Consider the following 25,209-nt stretch of genomic DNA (forward strand, 5'->3'; position numbering starts at 1 on the left):
CATCAGTCCCTTCAGAGCAATAAGCAGCCTATCAGAAGTCCCGTCTCTGGAATATGACGTGATCAAATGTTATAATTAGAAAGCAGGAGTCATTCCTGCGGGTAAAGTGGGCTGCAGTGCACTGTAAGCGTTTTGACCACCAATCAGTGGTGATGTGGTTGCTAGTGGGTTATAATGGAGACAGCATCGGGTCTGGTATTGGCACAGCCTGTCATATTCAGACTGATCTTGTAATTAAATGTTAGAACATTGTACATAAATACTTCCAGCATCAGTATGACTTAAAGGTACATTTGGCGGTAATATGCGGGATTTTTAAAGAGCAGCAAATCTTTTGTTAGATAAAGATAATAAGAGGAGGCAACAACTCTTATCAGAGAAGGTTCACCCCCACCCCCCGTCTCGCCTGCAGAGCCGGCCCAAAGAATAGGCAAGTTATGGGGCTGGCCAGCAGCGGATCCCAATTTGTAGTTGAGTTTGCAAAGAACGAGCCGACATTTCAATTCCACTGGAGTGTCTGTGGACAGCAGCTAACAAAAATAAGGTTAAATTCCTTCACATTTTGATTTGTTTGGGATTTAAAAGCACAGATGGGTGTACAAGCTTTAGCTCATGTTCACAGAAATCCTTTCCGCTGCTCACCTCTGTGGTTCATTTCATGCGCGTTGTAACGCCAAACAAAATCGATCGATGGAACATTTTCCGTTCATGCTTTTAAGCACAACTAACAAAATCGATCTGTCCCTCACGACTCCACTGAGTCCATATAGAAATGCTCTGCTACAGCTTCTACATAGGTAAGGTGTGGATATAACTTTGTCCCAACAGCTTTGATAACGGCTATTTATCTGCTCATTTGTAGATCCTATTTGCAGGATCAATTGTAACACTTAAACACACCATGAATTTAAGTGTCGGGTCATTTGTAAACCATGACACGGATGCTAAAGGCATGCTGATGGTTTTTTGGAAGCCGGGGTTATGGCTCACCACTCAGAGAGGTGAGAGTTTTCCAAGAAGCCTCTGGGGAAAAAAAGAGAGAGAGAGAGAAAGTTAATTAATTGCACCCATAACAGATTTCCTATTTCTCTTCATGTCCAATCATTGGAGAATGGGTATGTGTGTTTAACTGGGCTGTCTAATTCACAGCTTAGATTTGGGGAGAGCAAAATGCCGATTCAGCTTTTTAAAGGAGTTTCAACAATATTTAATTATCTTTTGTTCAGAATCTTAACCACTGGGTCAGATCATAAATAGACAGTTCTACCCTCAATGGGGATCTTTCAAAGCACATTTGTTTACACAAATTTTATGTTTTAGTTATAAAAAAACAACAACAACAAAAAAAAAACGGATTAGGAGTATTATTGGCTTTGGAACCTGTCTGAATTTAAAGAAGCGTGGAAATAAAAATCGGGAGGAAACAAAACCAAAGATTGTTTGGCCAAGTTTCTGCCGGTGGACACACTGCTGACATGTCATCCGAGAAGGAGGAGACAACGATGACAGATCTGATCGCTCAGAGATAGTAAAGAGAGTGAGAAAATAAAAATCAAAACAGAAAGTATTGCTGTTCGGGGAAGGAAGCACATACCAGTGACCGTCCGGGAAACGGAGAGATTCAGAGCAAGCCAGGAGGGAGGGACGGAGAGAGAGAGAGAGAGAGAAGAGAGAGAGAGAGAGAGAGAGAGAGAGAAACCTAAACCACAGACCTGAGACCAGAGGCATTCTCCTCCTCACTGCCAGCGGAGAGCAAAGAGACTTGGAGCTCTGATCAGTGAACGAACGACGAGGGGTGAGTTTCTGTTTTTAAGCATTTTCTCTGTTAAGTTCCTGGTTAAATATTTGCTACTTCTAGGAAGAGTCGTCTATGTGGCAGCACTCAGAAATTTTCCACTTTGCTCTGAGGGGCACCTCCAGATGGGGGCCGCTGTTAATCCCGGGGCCACAAAAAGTCAGGAGTCTTTCTGCTGTTGTCCTAAAGCATGATGGGGGCTGAGGCCAGCAGTGAATGATGGACATTTAAAAGTGGCTCTGTAATGGACATAAATAAATGACTAAATAAATCTTTAGTGATCAAGTTTGTCCTCCAAAAACAGTGTTATGATGAATTAGGTTTTATGAATTTTGTTGTTATGTTGTTATTATATTTAAAAAAAAACGTTTCAGTGACTCAAGCTTCAGTTAATGTGAGAGTTGGAACATTTAAATGAACAATCTTGGCTGCTTATTTAAGAAGAAACAGGACAAAAAGGCAATACTTATTCAACCTTTTAAGCACTGAGAATGTGTGTCAAACTTTAAGACACCTGAAAATAATGTCTCTGTTTTCTTTTGGTGCCCTCCAGCAACATTTCATACATTCCTTACCTAAGTTTGAGGCTTGACTTTCCGGCATGGCAGGCCAGAGCAATCAGAAAGCCTTGCGGCTGCTTAGGGCCCCCTGCTGGCCTGTGTGCCTCATGAGTGCCTGAATACATGCAGGACAGGTGTATATGGAAGGAAAACATTAAATATTTGAAAGTCATTTTAGCAGGGTTGTATTTTAATGCTTATTTATTAATTTCTGTAGAAGGTCATATTACAACCATGCTTAGCTCAAACCAAAGGCTTCAAATGGCTTCTTTCAACCCCAGTGTTTGCTGTCTAACCTTCAGCCTTCATGTACAATTTCAGGCTCCATACAGACCCCGGTACTACCATGGAGTTCTTCAAAGACTGCTGCAAGAACCTCTCGCAGAGGAACAAGAAGGAACAGGAGACCCAAGGTAAGGTGATGGCCTGCACCGCAGCAGAACCATCCTCTTGTTTTTAGCTGAGTTCCCATCTGACGGACTGATTTGTCTTAATGTTTCTAAGTAATTAAACTGAAGGGGCCTCCCATGGAGAGAATGGTCACTGAGGACGTGCCGAATAAAAGGATTTGGGGCAAGCAGCCTCCAAGCAGCAGCGAGATCCCGTTTGTCGTGCCCCCCTTGACGCCCTCCTACGTTCAACCCCCAGACCGGCAGCGCTCCCTTCTACAGCCTGGACTGCCAGGTATGTAGGCCTATTTGTGACGGCCATTAAAGCTGCAGACGGAATCGTTGCATGTGAACGGTGTGATGTGAGACGATGATTACTTAAAGCTGGGCGGTGGCTTTGCCCCATCACAGTTACTGCCCAACAAAAGCACAATTATTACAAAGTTGACATTTTAACCTGTTTTTATCATATATTAGCAGTTAGCTTATTTAGGGTTTCTAGCACCACTGTCCTTATTCTCTTCTGTGTGTATTCCCTTGATAATATACGTTATTTTTTTCAACTTTGAGATTTCCAGAAGGCCGCCATCATTTCCATATCCCACATGTTCCATGACAGAGCCTTCCTGTTAGCCGCACGGAAATCGCTCTCTCTTTGGTTCTTCAGCAGCCTGAATTCATTTCAGCCTTGTCGTAGGATAAAGTTTCCTTTTAAAAAGCTGGTTACATCGCTGTCCTTCCTCCAACTTTCTTTTAAGCACCCCACTGATTTGGAAAACCAGCTAATTTTGTCTCTTGTTCTCTCAGCGACAGCGTCTACGCGGAAGAATGTTGTTATTAGCGCGACCTGTTAGCGACATTACCTATGGTGCATTTCCTTATCGAGAAAAGATTTTATAGCATCCAAATTTCTTGGCTTCTTTACTTTTAATCTAGTCTATTTTTAAAACTAGAAGTTGATAAACGATGGCCTTTGCTAGCCCGTGGCCTTTGCTAGCCCGTGGCATTTGCTAGCCTGTGGCCTTTGCTAGCCTGTGGCATTTGCTAGCCTGTGGCCTTTGCTAGCCTGTGGCCTTTGCTAGTTATCTTAAACATGACTAGGGTTTGATTCCAAATCACGGCACAACGATGTCCCGTTACTAAAGCCGGAGGACGGAGTCGGCTGATCTTAAGTCAAAGCAAAGGGAATATCAGCGTGTTGGCAGAGAAAACTCAGAAACCTCTCTGCTTTGTAGGAAAATAAGAAGGTCAAAACCCTGTTGCCAAGTTCCAGCAAACCTTCCAGAGGATCTGCTGCTGTAGCGGCACAAAACACTCCACTATGTTCAGTGGTTTCATTTCTCCGCCACGACAACTCGAACCTTCAATCCATGGTTAACTTTTTTTGTTTAAATCTTGCAACCTGTCTGCAGGCTCAGCCAGGACCATATTTGCAGAGAGCAAAAAGCTGAGCTGATAGGCAACAGTTTCATCCCGTACAACCCTGAGTCCATCTTTCATCAGCACAGCATGTACATCTCCGACCGGCGAGATGCACCTAAGAACAACCTTCTAACCCCAGGTACCAGCTACCCGTTGTTCCAAGCACCTGAAGCTTGATTCTTCCGCTAAGGTTGAAAGGATCGACCCTAAAATAGAGCGGCAACTTGTTTTATGATGTACTACTATAGTATTTAGGCCCTTTAAACTTTTATCACTTAATGGAGTCTTTTATATAATTGAGCAAAATCAAACATAGAATTTAATTTAATGTTTTTGCACATTTCATGTGACATTGTGTTATGACTGGCAATAAAAGCAGCCATTAAACTGTAACTTGCACCTAGTGTCCTGTTGGAGAAAAATGTATCAAAAATTAAAAATAAGGCTACATTCGTAGTAGCATGAACGACCATGCCCCCCCAAAAAAATCAAATTTCAGCAAAAAATCGGAAATCAGTGTGACATATGGTGACAATTTTTTTTATTATTATTTTGAACTTTAACCCTCCAAAAATACTGTTTAATATGTTTTCCTTTTACATCCACCATTCAAATTTTCACATTATGTAACAATTTTGGTTCATAACAATGGCTCTAAGATTGAAATCCAACCAATTTACTGTTTTAACCCCCCAGGTTGGACTCCAAAGTCGGGTAAAGAGCAGCGACGGAGCAGCTCAACGCTTGATCTGGCCAGCCCTTCAGGTCGCACTCATGTAAGTTTTTTTTTTAAATCACTTTTTGCACCCTTTTTTTCCCCCTCAAACTTTTATAAAATGAGATTGAATATTGTTGCAAAGTTCACAAAGCTCTTCAGGACAATAAAAACAACAATATTTCAAGCAAGTTTAATAATGTGGACAAATGTTTGGGGGTATTTTAACTCTGAAACAGGAAAATTAACTGGGTGATTAGCCTTGTAATTTATAATAATTTGTAATAATTAATAAATACAAAAAAAAATGAAATATGCATGATTATATCAATAGGTAGTATAACAAAATTCGAGCCAGAAAAGCTAAACATGCTCAGTTTGTTTCTCTTTTTCAAGTAATGGCTCTAAATGGACAAGTAACTTCAGCGGTTTCCAAACTTTTTGCCATGAGGACCACAATCTTTAAGTTGAAACCACGTGTGAGCCACAAAGACTCAACGGCCAAGGCAGCTTTGAGTTAAGGTTCTTTGTAGTACAAAACTAAGATGAATGCAGAAACCTGGTTAATGACTGAGAGATCATTTGTGTGGTGCCTATTTTTTTTAAACCGTCTGTTAAAATGTCACCCTAAAAGATAGAAAAGCATCCATCTGCATCAACCGCCCGCCCTGGTAGACCAGATTTACTTCATGTTAGATTTGCGGTTGTGGGGGCTCAGCAATATCCTGCTGCTAGTCCCCCGGGCCGCACTTTGAACACCACTGAATTACTTAAATATGTCTATATTACAATCAGCCATTTGTACACAGATGTTTTTCCCCTGCTCATGTTATAATATTATGCTTTGATTTGATTTATCCTGTCAAAGTTTTGGATCCAGACGACCAACTGATTCTGAGGCCGAATGTTTCCTTTTGTCTTGATTTCATTACCTGTGGTTGGCATTAACATCAGGACATGTTTTAAATTAGCCTGTGCCTATCCAGTGTATTGATGACTTTGCATTCGTTTAGTTAAAAACACTTCGGTTTCACATTGCCCTAACTGTATTTGGTCTCTGATGCAGCGGATCGACTCCATATCCAGCACCATCAGCAGCACCTCCTCTACAAGGGACCCAATGGGAAGCAGCCTGGGTAACTACTTTATTTAGGCCGCTCTTTCTTTACCTGCAAACATGACCTTATTCTCACTGCCACTCTGACACAATAACTCTGATTTCCTCTAATGTTAAAGTCTAAAATCAGGAGTCCTGTTTAAAGATTGTTAATAGTGTCCCATTGTGTTTACATTTAAAGCCAGCTTGACTTGCTCTGAAAAATAAAAATTCACCTGGAATCTCTAAATACTTTTTTTTTTAAGTCCATGGGGTTCTAATTAAAGCATGGAACAAGATATGGTATCTTGGTTTGGTTTGGCAATTATAAACATTGTTTTTTTTGTTTTGTTTTTTACAAATATACAAAATTGTGCACATTAATTCTTAAATCCACACTTCACGTTGCATTATAACGAGATCTAAACCCATAGGGGAGAAACTGAATACTTCCATCTTTCCTCTCCCATGAGGAGTGAAGCATCCCCAGAGCAGCAGAGCAATGGCTCGACCTCTAAACAGCCTTCCAAAAATAAGTGATTTTTTTCATCACCACATGTTATAAGAGATAAGATAAGATAGTCTTTATTGATCTCACAATGGAGAAATTCACTCGTCACATCGGCTCATACAAGAAGGTGCAGAGTAGGGAAGGTGCATTCAGTTATATACAGTGAATCTTCATATATACAATAGTAGTATAATAGTGATGAAAAATCACTCATCAATCAGTCTTATTTGTAAAATATTTTGCAAACCTTGCTCCAGCGTTACAGTGCCAGCCTGAAATGATAACGGAACGATTCTGGATGTTGGTTTCCTTTTCATTTCCAGAATCTGTCGCTTTGTCTGGGGACGAGCAGGAACTGGGGAAGGTCTGTGTCCGGATAAGATATCAGCAGGATGTGGAGCAGGTGTGGATCACCCTGGTTCAGGTAAGGTTACACGCAGGGAGGATTTGAGTGCCTCTGTACTCAAAGCTCCACTGTTCACTCCTGTGGCTTTCCTCACTGGACCCTTTGTGTATCTACAATGAAGGCCCCTGTTAGCTTCACTCCGTGCTCTATTAAGTTTGGCTGGGACAATTTAGAGCAAAAGTTTTTTTTTTAAGGAATGGCTTAGATTAATGTTAAGAAAAACGGTCTTGAAGGAAGTGGTTGTGCACTTCGAGCGCAACACCTTGTGGTGTATCTACGGTTTTTAAAGCTCGGATGGGGCCAAATTCCTCTTAAAACAGGGGCTAAACAAAGATGAAAGGCACACCTGATTCCAAACTGTGATTGGGGTTCGACATTTTGTGGGAATTAGTTTCTTTCTTAGTTGGTTTATTGTGTTTAAAAGCACTTCAGCCTTGTAATATAACTTCTTTTTTTTTTCCTGTTGTTTTGATCAGTGTTCAGACCTCAGCGTCCATCCAAAAGAAGAACAGAAGATTGGCTTCAAAGGCATCATCACCGTCCCAAAACCCATACAGTTCAAGAGCTCACTCAAAGAGTATCGTCAGGTACTGATTATACAAAACGTAGCATGTTCGTTAAAACAGCAGCTCGACGTGTTGCATTTCCTTAGCATAAAAGATTCATGCTCCTTAAACTTTATCCTTTTGGTTATGTTCCCACCACAAACCTTTGAGTATCTTACTGGGACTTTATATGATGGAGTAACAAAAAAGTAACACATTTGGAGAACTATAATATGTGAAGTCAGGGGTACTGTGGAGGAGCTGGAGAGATCCACAGCTCAAGTGTGGGATGCTATTGCAAGGACCATTTTTTTGTCAAGGACATAGATCTGTTATGTTATGAAGAGTGAAAAGAGAAAGCCTTTGAAAAAACTTTAAAAAGTCCTGTTTGCAGTCTGTTACAAGTCATGAAGGGGACACAGCAAAGGCATGCAAACTGGTGCTCAGGTCAGATAAGACCAACACTGAATGTTTTAGCCTGCATGTAAGATCAGTCTGAATGCACCATCTCCACGGTGACACATGGTGGTGGCAGCATCATGCTGTGGGCAACGAGCAGGAAGCGGTTCAGAGTTGGTAGGAAGATGGATGGAGCTAAATAGAGGAATAAACCTTACGGTTGGATCAGAAATTCACCTGCTCACCAGGACAATGACTCTAGAAGACTCGGCAAAGTACTGGAATGGTTTCAAAAAATGTTCTCCATTCAGTCTGACTGAGCCTGAGCACATTTCTAAAGAACAATGGGCAAAGTGCCTGTGCAAATTCTCAGTTACCCGGGTCTTCGCAACAGCAAATAGGCTTAAATCGGAGGCGCCCGCTCAAGTGCGAGGCGCCAGAACCGACAAAGGATTGACAAAGACTCCTGGAAACATTTTCAGAAAACAAAAGTCCGGTTGCCTCAGATTTAAGCCTGTTTGCTTTAACAATGGGCAAAACTTTCAGTAGCAAGATGTGCAAAGCTAGTAGAGACCCACCGTAATAGACTTCCACCTGTTGCAGCCAATAATGCTTCTGCAAACTTTTTTCTCACGCGGGGTCTGAATGCAAATATATATTAATGTCATTTTCTTTTTACTGTACAATTGTGCACCACTTTGTGTTGGTCTATTTTTTAATACCCACCAGCTTAATATTCTGACTCCGATAATACGGTAAAGTTTGTTACAAAGCTGCGAAACCTGGAGAAAGTTCAAACCGTACAACTGCTTTAGCGAGGCAGCTGTTCCAGACGAGAAAAATCCGCCTGATCTTCAGCCGTTCTGCTTGCTTTCAGGATGCCACCTTCATGGAGACCTTCGTGTTTGCGCTGCGTCTGAAGCAGCTGCAGGGCAGCAACCTGATGCTGCGGCTGCAGACGCACAACCCCAGGACACGTGTTGTGGCCGATTGTCTCCTCTCCCTCCGTCAGCTCGGTTCTCAGGAGTCGGAGCACTGGCTCGACCTCAAACAGCCTTCCAAATCCCCGGTATGGCTTTGCTTTGTTTTAGTGTCATTGTGGGTGCTTTTTGATGCTTGTAATATAAAGATCTTAACTTTTACAATCAGTTTCAAAAGATTTGCACAATTTCTCTGCCTACCCCCCCTTATTAATCCGCTTTAAATGCTTTGACAGGGTAAGCTGTTTGTTCTGACTGGTAGAATATTGTTGCAGTGACGTTGGAGACATGGCTTTTATTGAATTTTTTATTTATTGCATCCAACCATTTTAAATTTGTGGATTTTCCTGACATATGGTTCAAAAGGAGACACATCTCAGACACTTACGGCCTTTGTTTGAGCTACATCAAACACAGATAAGTTCCCGGCTATTTCTTATCAAACCGTTCTTATGCCGGCATAAGCACCGTAAAGTTGTTTGGGGTGATTGCCAAGTCCCAAATGAAACAGAAGCAGATTCATTCGGGGAGGAAAATTGCGGAGCCGGCTTTACTGGAGAGAAGAAACCAGAGTTCAGACACTGTAATTTAAAGGGATGAGAAGTAGGTCAAATCCTCAAACCATTTTTCCAACATTGAGTGGTTTTGCTGATAAATGGGAGCATGTCTGGCCAGCGGCAGTTTTTATTTTTTTATTTTTTTGTGGTTAGGAGATCAGACGGTGAATCATCAGCAGGTTCTCAGCAGGACAATTTGATTCACTCTGCAAGTACCCATCTGCTGGACACAAAAGAGGACAAATTGTTTAAATCACTGCCACAACGAAAGCTTTTAGAGGCCGCGACTGATCATTACCGAGTACTGCACAAAAGCGGGGAAGAAAAAGTAAAATTTCTGCAAGCAACATCTTCACTACATGTGTGGATGTTTTTTTTTTCTGAGAAATCCAACTTAATTAGTCTCGTATGCAAGGAGTATATTTTTCAGGGACTGACTTTAAAAGAAAAAGTCGCACTTAGTGGCTCTTGGTGAGAAGCAAGGAACTCGTAGCATCAGATAAAAGAAAAAGAGCAAAGTCACATTTTGTACGGTTGGAAGTGGTCGAGTATAAACTCTTCTCTATCTCGCTCTCGATCTCGCCTAAGAGTTTTGAAATGCCAAAGCAAACACAGTTTCCTACATCCAGCATCTGGTCCTCTTATGTCATCGCTTTTAACACATTGCTGACTTTGAGTCGCCTTCACTCAATAACAGCATCCACACCGACGAGTGTTTGTTGTCATCACAACCTGGTACCACCGAGCATTTTGGATTTGTTACTCAAAAAAGATGGAGACTTTAGGGTTTCTAAAGAGAGACTATTTTTAATGCAAAGACCTAAGCATGTTGCATAAGCACCCACTAAAGTCAGAAGCAGCCTTAAAGCGCTTAGTCAACAAAATATTGACCTTTTAGCCAGCCTTCAGCTCCTTATTGAATATCGTACGAGTTAGCTGGCATTAGCTGGGTAATTAGTTAGCCAGGCAGCAGCCAGCATCTTAACAACTCTCTGCTCTTACTTTTAAAACATATACCCTAATAAGAATGAGGTGGGACACTCCTATAGTTGGCTTTCTTGTAAGTAAAGGATGCACGTAGCAGCGTTCGTTCAGCCAGCTGACTGGCAGTGTCCAGCAATTAGTTAAGTTTAAGCTATTTTATAGGGATTATTAGTCAACATGTTTGTAAGGTTGAAGCTACTAAAGGCCCAGCTTGACATCAAAATGTAAAATAATCAGTTTATCTTAATTTAAAAAACAACAATAATCTAAGACCTCAGGTCAATGAAGTGAAATGCACTGTTAAAAGTATGCTAAGAAAGAAATCCTGTGCTCCTACAGGCGTGTCACTCGGAGCTGCATCTCAGCACCGTCTTTCAGCCAGTCAGTGGACGCATCCAGGTGAAGGTCCTCGCAGCCCAAAACCTGCCTCTGTCGTCCTCTCCTCTCTCCCAGGGTAAGTGCGCCCGTATTTTTAATGTTCGTCAAGTGAAACCGCTGACGAGGAGACTCCTGGTTTGTTCACTGATCTTTTTTTTTTTTTTCACCTCCTCCAAAGTATTTTACGTCAAAGCTGAGATGCAGCAGCTGGGGCAGGGGGGCGTCGTGATGAAGACCCAAAAACAGAAAGCCTCAAGAGGACAATGTCGGTGGGAGGAGACCTTCTCCTTCCTGTTGGCGTCCCTGGAGCGCGCCTGCACACTGACCGTCAGGCTCTACAGCCGCACCTCTGTCAGGACGAAACGATGTCTTGGACAAGTAGGTCTATAAAAAAAAAATCTTTAATGAAGTCCTTTGCTTAACTCATGAGGTTCTTTAGTGCTTTTTAGTGAGCTTTCTTCCCAGCCAAAGATCCAGTCAGCCTTTAGCTTTTATGTGTCCTTTAGCTTCTCATTTTTCAGATTTTTAATTCTAAAAAGTTTTTCAACCATGTGCTTTTTTTCTTTCCCTATCACAGCGGTGTGTTACTTTGTATCATCCATCACATAACATCCCAACAGAAGGCTTAAAAGGCCCCTTGGTTGTAAAAGTGACAAAATGAGAAAAAGTTCAGCTCTCATGAATACTGTTCAGTTCCGATGCAACCCCTGAGATTGACTCTGTCAAAGAAATATGGAGAAAGTTCTATTGCGTGTCCTTTTGATTGTTATGAACTAAGGACTGACCTCCTTCTCTCTGTCTGGATCAGGTTCGGCTGGGCTTTGACAGTCCTCTCCCAGGAGCCGTGGATCAGTGGAAGGACACGATGGCTCACCCAGAGAAAGTGGTGACGGCATGGCATCGGCTGAGTCCTCCCTAAACCTGCCGCCTCCCGACTGCTGCGGCTTTCATTTCAGAAACGGCGGACGGCACCAGTCCAGCTAGCTCTAGCTGGTTTTCTTTTCCCGGTCGACCGGCCCCACTACTGTACGCAGAGTCGATGTCTACGGACCAGACTGTACACTGCTGTTAACAACCTGGAAGAGGGTCCAATTGTTCAAGGATATGCTGTAAATAGAGATTTTTGCACAGTGTAAGCACCGAAGATAAAAAGGAGAGACAATCCTGGGAAAGAACGTTGAACATTTTCTATGGAAGATCACTTTTTAGGTCACTTCACTGCTTCTAGTGAGAACTTTGTCCCAGTTCAGTTAGATCTGCGTTTACAAGTGGGGGGGGGGGGGACTCTTCAATTTCTGCTAAGCTATGAGATCCGGATAATGAAGATCTGCATTTTTACTGTTGTGTGAAATTTTTCTGTTTAAAATATTTTGAACAATTGTTGCTTGCTGTCAACAGCGGTTTCCGTTTTGGAGAATCTGGGAAGGAGTTCTGATGGGAGAGCGGAGCTGATTAAAGCTCAGATCATGGAAAAGAAGGAAGAGAAAATAGCCTGAATATCCAAATGCCCAAAACACAACACAAGTGTGAATGTGTTACCGGCATGGAAGTTTCAATATTTGGGTTGTTTTTAGATGGTGACATTTACAGTGCCTTGCAAAAGTATTCACACCTCTTGAACGTACCAACGTTTGGATCACGTTACAAGTACAAACTTTAATGAGCTACTATGTGACAGACTTACACAAAGGAAATGCAACCTGGTTTTCAATCACAATCTAAAAAGTGTGGCTTGCATTTTTCAGCACTCTGAATCGTCTTGTTACTGAAAAGTGCTTTTTATATGAACTTGCTTTGCCCACTTTGCAGAACCACATTTTGCTGCAATTACAGTTGCAGGCATTCAGGGGTGCGTCTGGAACAGGTTTGCACATCCAGAGACTGTAAGGTGTTTGACCTTTTTTCCTTTTCAAAGCAGCTCAAGTACACTGAGATTGTACAGAGAGCATCTGTGTGCATCACCTTTCAGCTCCTGTCTCAAATTCTTAATTGGATTTATTTATTTGACTGGGCTATTCTAATACACCACTAGGCTTTAATATACATTTTTCCATTGCAGCTCTGGCTGTATGTTTAGGCGAACCTGCACATAATGTTTGCTTTGCACCACACACGGTGTTCTGCGTCCTGGTAGCTTGCATGGGATTTTATTTATTATTAAGTGGGCTGAATATAAATGCTTGCCAAACTATTCAGACGTTTACTTGGGAAATTCTTCTTTTACTTGCACTTCAAAACGACGCACCGCATGGTGTTGCTCTACCCCGTGAAATCCCAATAAAATGCGTTGACGTTTGTAGCTGTAACGTGACAAAAACATGAAAAGTCTAAGCGGCATGGAAACTTTTACAAGACGGTGTACATTTCACTTTTTCTTGCCTGTCTGTTTTGGAGCCGACTCACAGCTGCTCAACGCAGGTCAGCCATAAGCTACTGATTCTGATGCTACCTTCTGTTTGTGTTTAGATGTCATTTTTCTCATAAAGCACTTTATGTTTATTCTTGTCTTTTAATGGAGTTATTTAAAAAATGTTGTAAACGGAGGTTTTGTCTGCAAATGTGATGCGTAACCATTCAAACTACCGATCTGGTTGACTTAAAATGGGATCACAACACATATGAAATTGTTGATGATATTCAAAATGACGGGTGGGCTAACAACTTCACTTTTCTTTTAAGACGCAGCTGAGTTCACTGCCGTTCACGGCAAACTTTACTTTCTGTATGGCAGCAGTGGCTTCAGAGAATAGTTGTTCCTTGTAGAAGAAATCTCGTGCAGCACTGTTTGTCGTCTGGAACGGGAAGGTCCCCCGTTCAGTCCCATAAAGCTTCGGACTGAGCGCCTTGTTCCGTGTAACCAGCTGTGGACTCGCAAAGACACACCCTGAGAACAATAAGCATGTAGACTCTGAAAACAGAGGCCTCCGGCTGTATGCGTGTGACCAGGACAACCGGGCGCCCCACGTGGGGCCGACCTGCGTCAGAGGCCTCCGTATCCCTGCGTGCCAAAACGCCGTCTTTAATTTGAAGATGTTCTGTTTGATTAATGGTTAATGTAACACATTGAGAAGAACAGACACACCTTAACATATGAGCAGCAGGCCGCCGCCTCAGAGAGCCGTGTTTGACTCTCAAGAAAGCGTTCGTCCGTATCGAAGCAGGATTTTCTGTTTTTCGGAGAGATTGTTTCCTCTGTGTGTTTAACTGATTCTTTTGGCCGCTTGCCAGTGAGAGCCAGCAGCTTATTTCCTGTTTCCTCATTGCTGCAGGCTTGTGTTTACAGGTTTCCTCACCTGGGAGATGGGAAAACTTAACAGGAGTCTTTAAACAGAGAGGAGGGATCTTCGGTAAACCTCCAGGAGGTTTTCATCAAGATGAGCTTTACCGGAAAAGCTTGTTAAAACTGAAAGCAAGATAAACTGCTAAATGTTTGCAGAAACATAAATAATGTTGCAATAAAAAGAAGATATATATATATGTAAAAAAATATAAAAGCAAGAACAAACGTTTTTGAGTACTCCCGGATATTTGATTGATAAAATCATCCATGGTCTGTAAGATAAAAAAAAGTCTGCTATAAAAACAGATGTGGAGAAAAAAATACTGAAATCTAATGGAAAAAAGAAAATAGATTTGGAAACCAGATCGAATAGAATGTTATGTTGGAAAATTTATATTTTTCAGTAGATGAAACTATTTCTCTCGTAGGAGAGAAATGCAACTAACCTGACAGTCATGTTATCGGACTGTGGGAGGAATCCAGAGAGAAAAGCCAGAGGCCAGGATTTGAACCCTGCACCTTCTTGCTGCAAGGCAACACTGCTACCAAAATGCACCGCTGTGCATCCCTGATGAAATGCAGTGAGTCTGTTTCCATTTCATAGCAACAAGTTTTAAAATATTCCAGCTTTTGTAGCAGCTTTTTTTTTTTTAATTTTTGCTTAAAAAAGGCCTCCATGCAGAAACCGGGCAAAGACAACCTTGAACACATGCAAAGAAACAAAAAAAAACCCCCAAAAATTTTAAAAAACAGAGAGCAACAACACCAGCAACAAGAACGTGGAACTAAATAGTTGCTATTAAGGGAGAAAACTACAGGGCAACACAGCTACTGTGTTATATGTGTGTGTGTGAACATGCAAAATAAATGGTGCAGGTCTTAAATGAATTGCGCTCAGTGATGGATGCAGAGGGCCACTGCCACAGGAAATAAAGAACAGGGTCAGCAGCTGCCAACGTTGGCCATGCAAAGGACACAGGAGACATGGAAGAAGGTGCTCTGGTCAGATGACATCAGGAACTGAACATTTTGGGCTAGATGTAGAATATTGTGTGGTAGAACTGAATAAAGGGCTTCACTGTAAGAAGGTCCAGAAGCTGCAAAAGACTTCAGAGCGGAGTGGAAGTTCACCTTCCAGCAGGACGATGACCCTGAACATGCAGCCGGCCTGAAATGTGCTGCAGAACATCCAAGCTTTTTCATGTGTTTAAATGGGCCAGTCTAAGTCCAGACTGAAATCCAGTCAAGATCTGCAAGACTAGAAAAGTTACTGTTTCACAGACGCTCTCCAGCCAACCGGACTGAGCGGGAACTATTTTGCAACAATGAATAAAAACTCAGTCTCTCTGTGCCAAGAAGGTAGAGACACACCCCATAAGATCGTCACGGAAAGCCCCAATGAAATGTAGGGATGTTTGTAGGTAGAAAAGTGACTAAATGTGAAATGTGTAATGGTTTGGGCCCTTTTTCAAGGCACTAGACCAGGGGTCAGCAACCTTTGCAACCTGCAGAGCTGTTTTTGCCCTCGGTCCATCTAAACAAATTTTGTTTAGAGCCACAAAAGTTGCACATGTTTTTGAAACAAGAGCTTGTTTTTATAGTATACTACAATAAATTTGTTTAATTTTTTTTTAATTAAACATCAAATTTTTATCATTTAAACAACAATTTAGGTTTAATGCATTTTCTTCAATTGGAAGAAAATGTCACCACCATATCTACCTTTTTATTAAACTTCTTAAAAGAAACGTAACGGTTTGCGGCTGAATTCAGCTTCGCCGACCTCAGTTTAATTTTTCCACCCCGCATCTGGTTTCATTTCTTAAACGATTCAAAACTGCAATAACAGCTGAACGTATATGTTGAAATGTAATTATTGCTTCTGCTTTAACTCAGTTTTTGATCCTGAGTGTGAGGTGTCCAGTATTTCCAAAAAGTCATCAGTGTAGCTGTTGGGACATATAAACAGCAGTTCAGCAACGTCTCCCTCCTCGTTCGGGCCTGTTCATGCTTTTATGGGAACCCCCAAAAAAAAAAAAAAACATGATGCCACAACCACAGTAGACATTATTTTCTCCAGTCGTCTCATTAACTGGATGTCCTTGCTGTCCCATCAGGGTCCAGCTGCCACAGAGAACGACAGCTGCTGTTCCTGCATCCACGCTGGAGGAAACTCTTTCATTGGCCAGCAGCATGTTCCTGTTTGGGCTCTTTCGTTTCAAGGACCCCTGAATTCCTCGCATACCAGAAGGGATTGAGAATCAAGTTGTTATGGAGTGAGTGCCAGCTGATCATCCCGTCCAGTCCTGGCTTTCTGAAGGAGATAGTGCGCCATCGGGTGTAAATGAGCGGTAATTGCTCCCTTTCACAGCAGAGGTTAGGGTTTAAGAGAAGAGGGGTGTGTAAGGGTGTGCGCAGTGTGACGCATTCATCCTCAGCATAAAAACCTGAGCAGGCAAGAGGAGGCAAATCACACTTTTTAAGGAACACACTCAAGAACATGGACACAGACGAGAAAGTTCCCATTCTAAGAGAGGGCTTCCTGGTAAAGAGGGTAACGTTTCATTATATTCTTATTCTTATTATTATTATTACTATTATTATTATTATTATTATCAGCATCGTTAAACCTGATCTAAAATGTAGATTTTGACTTAATGTTGTTTTTTTCAGTGAATACATCCTTTTGAACAGTTTTGCTCGTGTGTACACAGGGCCACATTGTTCACAACTGGAAGGCCCGCTGGTTCGTTCTGACCCCTGATAAGCTGCTGTACTACAAATACGAAGGAGGCAAACGGGACTCGTGTCAGAGGGGCAAAATCCTGCTGAAGGACTCCGTGATAACATGTCCTTTCCTGGAGTATGAAAACCGGCCGGTGAGTTATTCGGAAACACAAACACCCCCCCATATTTTGGAATGTTTTTAAAAGGAAAATACTAAAGGAATTATGGAACAAAGCCAGATATCCATGGCATCAAAGATAGTTGGAGAAAGCATGAAAATCACGGTTCTCTTCTGTCTGTGACATGGATGAGTTACATTTTCCATTGCTTGGTTTTCTTTTATTTAGGATTTGCATCGGTAGGAAGCACGTTGAACTCTTAAAAGAACTGCTGAGAGGAAAACAACCCAGTTTGGGTTATTCTGTTAATCCGTCTTTTATCCAGCCCTGATCTGAGTCCAGTCCACGACTTTCTTGCAGAGGTCTGCACTTCACATTGCAGCCCTGAATGACAAAAAGAAAAATGTAATGCAGCATTAAAATTTATCAGATTATAGAAGAAATAATGGCAATGACCTCATAATGTGTGATGGACATATTGAATTTGGATAACAAAATTTATACTTGATGTATAACACTGTTTTTTAAAAATAATGTTAATATATGAAAACGTTATTCATCATATGAATCCTGAGGTTCAAAGTCCTTTGAAATAGATGTCAGAGATAGTGCCTGAGTGACCGTAATTTACTCTGACAACAGCATCAAGTAACAGAGAGCGCCCCCCCCCTCCGCCACCTGTTGCTGCCCACTGCTGTCAAGTTGGCTTATAAAAAAGACTAATGCAGCTTTTTTCATACATTTGCTGTTGTGAAAAACCTTATTTCTTTGTATGAAAACTAAAAGAGCTTCAACCGTACCTCCCAGCAAGCTATAAACCTGCAAGTTAAAAACAGAGCACACAGATTCAGCCTGGCTACTTCAGCTGATAGCCTGACAAACAGCGGAAATGAATGATTTTCTGATTTATAAGATATAAATACCTCTAAATTTAGCCACCAAATGTACTGCTTTGATTTTTGTCTCCAAAATAAAAGTACAAAACCTGTGAAGGTTATAGATCACATGGTTATAATATATACAGTAATGTTATTTCAGTAGCTACTGCGTTTTTAAATAAATTATTAGATCATGTTAGACATTTTTATTTTAAATCTTTGTGTTGATGCCATGAAGGTTATCATAACTTAAGGTTATCAAAGCATTACAATGTCACACCTAATTATTGGTTGTCTATACCAACTTTGTGAACAACTCTTTGTTCAAAAAGTTAATGCTAAGCAAAGCTAGCCTAGCACTAACTTGTGCTGACTGATTGTATCACATAATCTTATTTCTTATTTCATCCCACGGAAGAGGATCAGAGAAGTTATAATATATATATATATATATATATATATATATATATATATATATATATATATATATATATATATATATATATATATATATATACATATATACATATTTTGTGAGTGAATAAGTGGCCCCACCTGCTGCTCCTCCACACCTTTAATAATAAGAACACTTATTGCCACGGGGTTGTTGTTTTGTCCAAACCTGACCTCCGTCGTCTGCCAACCTTTAAAGAACAGCTCGTGATCTGGTCTTGCTGTGTTTTTTTTTTTTCTTTTCCTTTTTCTTATTCTCCCCCACTAGCTTGTGTTCAAACTCCAGACCAAGCACGGGGTGGATCACTTTTTGGAGGCTTGCTCCAGAGAGGGGCGAGATGAGTGGGCCGGTGACATCACAGCCGCAGTCAACAAGCTACAGGCGACTGATGGTGGCACGCTGATCCAGAAAGATCCCGCTGAATCCTGCTTACACAACATCAATCTGAGGTGAACCTTGTTGATACACATTAGCTTCCCACACACTTGTTTTCACTGTCTTATGCTGTTTGTTTGAGGTCTTGTCCTCTGAAGCCCTGTTACTTCGCTCTCTTTGCCAGTAAAGTGTTGGACTCCATGTATGATGTCCACAGTGGGATGAAGTTGAGCAACCATGTGGAGCAGGGGAGCACATACAGCAACTGCTTTTCAGGTGAATCATTATTCCTTTGCAAGCTATAAAACCTGGTCTGAGATCACAGGCTGGAAGGCTTGTTTTCTCATACTGTGGTGTCTGTGGGGTGCATTGCAGTGCCTTTTTTTTCAACACCTTTACCCGCCAGAAGAAGATCTCGGGTTTGAATGATTGGGGCTTTTCTGTGGGGAATTTGCGTGGTCTCTTGCGCATGCCATGGTCCTGTACTCTGACTTCTGCCTGTAGTCTGAAAACATGCAGCTTAGAATAATTGGCTGCTCTAAATTGACAATTCTGCCTGCAAGCCTTCACAGATCCAGCGGCGGGGGAAGATGCATGTTTTTTCCTACACTGCCAATAGCATTTTTAAGTGCAGTTTAGGTACAGACTAGCTGTACCAACTGATGAACAAAATGGAAAAAGTGAATCCAGGAAAAGCAGAATCTTGTTTTTTTGGCACCTATTTGTCATCGTTTTACAACAATATTTATCGTTTCTTCTCTCATTTTGTTGAATTTGCTTCTCCCCTTTTGCTCGTTTACTTGTCTTCCTTGCATATTTTTTCTCTCCAGACTTTTGGTCCAGACTGCATCTAATTGCGGTTGTACTTTCTCTTGCGAAGACGTTTTTAATCTTGGGGCCTTTGGGTCGCTCCCATCTTGGTTCCCAACCCAAATCCTGACAATAAATCCAAAGAAACGCCATTAAATGGACAGAAAATACATCGTTCTGTCCAAACAACATGTAAATGTGGTTAGAAAGTAAGAGATGAAAATAAAGTCCACATAAAGATGTGTGTTTTTCCTCTTATTGTGTTTTTGCATTTTTAAGGGTCTTCTCTGCAAATGCTCCCTCTTCGTTTTTTCCATGGATGTATTTGATCCATGTCTGCATTATATGTTCATTTTAAGCAGGTGTCCTACTAAAAACGTTTTTTAGGCTTAATTTGGACAGGGTAAAATAAGTCCAACTTTGAATGCTTCTTTTAGGGGCTAAATAGACAAAAAGGACTGACCGACCATAAATGGCCACAATAGGGGATGGAAACCCAGTGTTTGGAAGGATCTTTTCCTAATGTATGATGTCCTTGCAGGTTCAGCTGTGGTGGACTGGCTGGTGTTCAGTCAGCTCGCTCTGACCCGTGTGGAGGCTGTCACCTTGGCCTCCGCTTTGCTGGAAGAGGGCTTCCTGCGGACCGTCGGCCTGAGGAGCGTGGAGGCCCTTCGCACCGCCGCCCTCAGCCAGCAGTTCATAGACGACTCCACTGCCCTCTACGGCTTTGTATGTTGCTTTGAGTTTCAGCGTCCTGGCGCCTCGTCGCCGCTTCATTTCGATTTAGTTCCCTACGCCGAGGCATGGGGAATCTATTTGGACCGTGACTTCATTTTGCGACACGTTTGTGCTCCCTCCCAGTCTGATAGCTTAAAGAAGAGAGGCAGCGTGAAGTCAGAGAGGTCGATGTCTGCTGTGGAGCTGAGTGGTAAAGTCATAAAAAGAGGATATCTGCTGAAACAGGTAAAATATTCTTCAAACTCAAAAAAAGTCCCGCGTTAAAATGCTGAAATATTATTTACACTAAATGTTGGATAAGTTAAAAGAAAAGTTGTAGAACTGGACTCTGTTGTCACTTCTTGGTAGGTTGATAAATGTGTCTTCACTGCGCGACCAGTTTTTATGCAGTCGCTCAAACTTCCATGTTTAAGTTAGAAAAACTAAGAAACTGGTCCTTGTGAAGTAGGAAATCAAAATGTTGTAGGTTGTCACCAACTCAGAAAATCAGCTCAAAATCCAATATGGCTGCTTTGCAAGTGTACACAGTTTATTTGTTGTTTTGCCTGTTTGTACCTTTAAAAATCATTTGCAGACACAATAATATACAACCTCTTCCTTTAGTGGACATGTTGGTTTGAAAGCAAAAAATTAAGGTTTATATGCTAAGGTTATCAGCTTGTTTTGGCTAATAGTAGTTAGCCTTGAGCATATTCAGACCCATTCCAAAGATTTGACTATTGTTGAAAAGTGAAACATATTAAATAGATTAATTCCCCACAGATGGAGGTTTTCCAGCATTTTCTCTGCTAATTATAATGATTGCTCCAAGGCTGTCGTTTTCAAAAGTTACTTTTAATCTGACAAACGAGGCTCATTGAAGACCGTACTCAGATTGATGAAACATGACTGTGGATGATCCAGTCCAGCTGTTTTTTTTAAAGCTTTGTCTAGAAGAACTGAGTTTGCTGCCATTCCAAGATCCAGCTTCTGAGTTGAATGAAACGCATGTTGCTGGTTCACGTTGTCCGCTTCACTTGACACTGGGGGGTTCTAGAAAGCTTTTCCTCTCTTTTTCCTGACACTGGCTGTTTGGAACCTATTCCTTCAACATTTCAGGTCATTTACTTCATCTTTGCTGCGGAAATACCATTAAACCTAGCCCAGGGTACTCCATGTATCATTTTAAGAACTATGATTTTAGAGAGAGCAACTAAAATATTTTTTATTTCTTAAAGGTAAAACAGCAACAATACCCCCAATGAAGGCTTTATCTGAATGTAACAACAACTTGCTCGTTTCCTGTTGTGGAAAGCTCTCTAAGCCACGTTGTTAAAGGCTAATGTGATTTTCAGTTCAGCGTGAAGTTGTGACACGATGACCTTTGCCTCTCTGAGACGTCTTCAGCAGGTCATGTTTGAACTTCTGCTTAATCTTTAACCTGCAGGGACACAAAAGGAAAAACTGGAAGGTGCGACTGTTTGTGCTCCGTTCGGAGCCTGATTTCCTGCATTATTATGACCCCACCAAGGTGAGTTACCGCAATGCTGTGAAAGGTAACATGAAGCTAAGCTATATCAGTGAATTGAACTGAAACCTGAATATGTAAGCTAAACAAGGTGGGCCCAACCCCAAACACATCAGCTGTGTGTGTTTTTGTTATCATCTGTGTAAGCTTTGAGTCTGAAGCCGGTATTACTCACTATGAACTCATCATCGCCATCATCCTCCTCTCTCTGACTCAGTCTTATCCGTTCTTGTGTGATTTATCAGGATGACATCAGCCCTGTTGGCGGCTTCTCTCTGCGAGGGTGTCTGATATCCTCTCTGGATGACAACGGAGTTCCTTCAGGTGGGTTAACACAGACTTCATTGGGGAAAAAAACTCCAGTAGCTTTACCTAAACTTTTGTCCATTGATGGGCAATAATAAATTAAAGGATTTGATTTAATCCCTGCGCTGTTTAACTGTGATCATGCCTACAGCAGTTTATGCTATACTAATCTTTGGGATTGGCAACAGTGAGGAACAAAAGTCCGACCACGGTCCTGTACTATGTGCTCATAGTGAAATACACCCTGTCATAAACCATTATTTTGGTATTCGATTTGGTATTCGATTTAGTATTCTCACGATTAATCCAGTAAACGACAGAAAATTCACGCATTCCACAGAGTTTTCACATGTTTGCTTACGTTTGTTTTATGAGTAATAGAAATAAATGAAAAAACGCTAATTAGCAAATAATTCTATTTGTTTTTGAAAAAATGTTCTAGGATCAAAATGCTAATAACCCTTTCTGGTTGACTTAACAGCAATACATTCCAGCTGCCTCTGTAGTGAAAATAATAGTAAAACCAAAAATTCATAAAGTTTCACTTGCATATTGCATTCTGGATTTTTTTCCCCAATTAAAGAGCATAATTCTACTCATATAAAACTGAACCCTTCTAGTGTACTTCAGGGCTAAGTTAACTCTTTTAGCTTTTTTTTTTTTTAGTCCACATATGGACAATAAAAACAATTAAAAATTCATCAAAAAGATAAACATCTAATTTAAATTCAGGCATAGTAAATACTTAATAAAGTATTTTTTCCAAACCATTTTTACCTATGTTTAATAGAATAGAAATACCCTTACCTGAATTTCTCCCACAATGGAGAAATTCAGATGTGAAAGTGATAAAAACAGGTAGACAAGATTGACACAAGATTATTCAATATGAAAAAAATCCATCCGTCACTAAAGTAAATGTTGTCATGTCGAAACAGGTGGATTTGGACACATTTTTAGACAGAAAAATTATGTCAAAATGATTTGATTGACAAGGAGCCAGCACAGAACACGCCACTGAGGGTGAGTGTTGGTTATTTTTTAGGTGTCCGCCAGAAAACCTGGGTGTCAGTCAAAATAGGGAACGAAGGCCCCCAAACACAGATTCAGCGTAGTGATGTGAGACACAATCTAAAATCTGCTGGGATATAAACAACCCAGTTTGTGTCGTTGTATTTTACATTTTTTTTTCTTACCCAGTCACGGGTCAAATAGATTTAACATAACTGGGTTGGGGGATGTGTTTGCCTCAGCTTGTTTGGCTAAGTTCCCATGCCACATAATGGGTTGATAAACAGTGATAAACATCCAATATTTAGGCTAGCAAAGAGTGGTTTCACCCCTATCACCTGGATGTCTAGACAAGAAAGGGAAGGAAAGGAATGTCTGATTATTATCGTCCATCAATGTTCAACACAAAGACAGAGAAAAAAATAACCATAAAGGTAAGGTGTAAAGGCAAATTAGAGTGACTGGTTAACCTGATATAAAAGTTTTTTTAACAGGGGGAGGAAGCTGGGTTGAATCCGTATATGCATAGGAAGAATGTTCAGACTCCCACAGAAAGACTCCCACTGGGATTTAAACCCTGGACCCCCCGGATGCGTTGCAAAAGTACAAACAAGCGCCTCACTGTGTGGCCCTGAATGCTCATTTTCATTTATGTTGACAAAAAGAAAATAATTTGAACAAGAAAAGTTGAACTCAACACAAGAGCCTGTACAAATCTCTAGCTGTCTAAATTAACTTTATAACCCTAAGTTAAAATGCTAAACAAAGCTAACAGTAGCTAACCTGCTATTCTGCTTAGCAGGAGATCAGCTAATGGTTCCCTGAATGAACAAACCTGTTCTCTAGTGTGAACTAAAGTCATTAACACAACAGACTGACATTAATATTATTATGTAGCATCTTTTTACCATCTAATAATTTTTTCCTCCTTTCAAAGAAGTCCAATGAAGTCTGATCAGGTGGTTATGTAATAGCCATAATGGTGGTTTGTGAAGAACCTGGAGGCTCTTTCTGGCTTATTTGACAGAACGAAAAGCCATTTTATTTCTTAAAACTACCAAACCTCTTTCCCAAAAGCATAATTCCAGCATTCAGGTTGAGCAATGACGCAGCAAAGGGACTTTCCCTCACGTTATTAATGACTGTCGGGCGCTCTGGTAACTGCCTCATAGACTATTGCTAATAGCCGCCCCATAGGCCTCTGATCCGAGCATCTGTGCTTGCTGTTTCCTTTCAGTGTGTCTTATTTCAGATTTTATCTATGAGGAAGCACATTGCCGTTTCATTGATGCAATTGTCTCCCCTTACACAGGTGTAAAGGGCAACATTCAAGGTAACTTGTTTAAAATCATCACCAAGTCCAACACTCATTACTTCATCCAGGCGCCGACTCACCAGGAGAAGATGGACTGGATAGATGCGATCAGAGAGCAGACGTAGAAGGAACTGGAAGCTCTAACAAATCAGCAAGGAGGAACATTTTTCTTGTTCTATGAATGCACTCTCATGATAAGGTTTCCAGATGCTTTGGAGGAAGTCATCTTTCTATTCATTTGTGTTTGAACTATTAAATCTTGTGGCGTTGTGTGAATCGTTTTAGTTTTTCAGCAGAAGCTCCAGAAGCCCATCAGTTGTAGCAATTTATCTACCATTATATTTGCCTAATTGTATTTGTCTGTTAACAGTGTATTTTAATTTTAGCACTTGTACAATGTTTTTTTAAATATCTATATTTTTTTCAACTTTATTCTCTGGACATTTTAAAATAAAGAAGCTCTGTTATTTATTGAACTAACACTTTGTTCTGTCGTTCATGTTGGAAATTGTATCTAAATCATTTTCTGGGGGGAATAGAAGAATGAATAAAAAAAAAACTAGTAAATCAAGTTTTTGGTCTGATTCCCCCTTATGTTCATATTGCTCACACAACAGCATACTCACAGGCAGGGCAGGATGTACTGGAAAGCAAATTTAGATTTATTATAGATACTCATAGACAAAAGAGGGGTGTGTAAAGAGAAATGAACACAACATGAATGGGAAACTTTTGTGAAATAAAGGAGCAAAGGAAAGCAGATGTAAACAGCAAATTACACAACATAATATAAAGTATGGTATGAAAAATCAGATGGAAAAATAATTTCTCTTGTGTCTAAATAGCTTGCATAATTCCACTGGGGTTGAAAGAAGCATAAAAACATCTGACAAGCTCCTTTTGCAACCTTTCTCGTGGTTTACCAAACATGGCCCTGCCCTTACATGTTGCA

At 40.9% G+C, this 25,209-nt stretch overlaps 2 protein-coding genes across 2 annotated transcripts; both read left to right on the top strand.

The window, feature by feature from the left end:
- The first annotated feature begins 2,254 nt into the window (after nucleotides 1–2,254).
- On the top strand, nucleotides 2,255–13,236 carry LOC105932900 (tandem C2 domains nuclear protein). Its single transcript, XM_021321332.2, is given in 12 exon segments — nucleotides 2,255–2,768; nucleotides 2,860–2,953; nucleotides 2,956–3,039; nucleotides 4,157–4,305; nucleotides 4,863–4,942; nucleotides 5,948–6,017; nucleotides 6,812–6,912; nucleotides 7,371–7,481; nucleotides 8,716–8,907; nucleotides 10,699–10,813; nucleotides 10,916–11,115; nucleotides 11,546–13,236. Coding segments are annotated over 12 exon segments (1,374 nt in total). The 5' UTR covers nucleotides 2,255–2,701; the 3' UTR covers nucleotides 11,657–13,236.
- A 3,155-nt stretch (nucleotides 13,237–16,391) lies between these two features.
- Nucleotides 16,392–24,804, top strand: plek2 (pleckstrin 2). The gene is made up of 9 exons (XM_012872211.3): nucleotides 16,392–16,571; nucleotides 16,732–16,896; nucleotides 18,463–18,644; nucleotides 18,755–18,846; nucleotides 19,922–20,109; nucleotides 20,242–20,343; nucleotides 21,545–21,628; nucleotides 21,871–21,949; nucleotides 24,255–24,804. Exons 1-9 carry the CDS (start codon nucleotides 16,518–16,520, stop codon nucleotides 24,380–24,382), a joined length of 1,074 nt encoding a protein of 357 aa, XP_012727665.2. The 5' UTR covers nucleotides 16,392–16,517; the 3' UTR covers nucleotides 24,383–24,804.
- The last annotated feature ends 405 nt before the right edge of the window (nucleotides 24,805–25,209 follow it).

The sequence above is a fragment of the Fundulus heteroclitus genome, chromosome 19 (genome assembly GCF_011125445.2).
Source record: "Fundulus heteroclitus isolate FHET01 chromosome 19, MU-UCD_Fhet_4.1, whole genome shotgun sequence".
NCBI classification, from domain to species: domain Eukaryota; kingdom Metazoa; phylum Chordata; class Actinopteri; order Cyprinodontiformes; family Fundulidae; genus Fundulus; species Fundulus heteroclitus.

Coding starts and splice junctions, on each gene's coding strand:
- plek2 (XM_012872211.3), top strand. CDS start 16,518: ATGGACACAGACGAGAAAGTTCCCATTCTAAGAGAGGGCTTCCTGGTA. Junction 21,629..21,870: donor ATTATTATGACCCCACCAAG/GTGAGTTACCGC, acceptor GTGATTTATCAG/GATGACATCAGCCCTGTTGG. Junction 21,950..24,254: donor TGACAACGGAGTTCCTTCAG/GTGGGTTAACAC, acceptor CCCCTTACACAG/GTGTAAAGGGCAACATTCAA.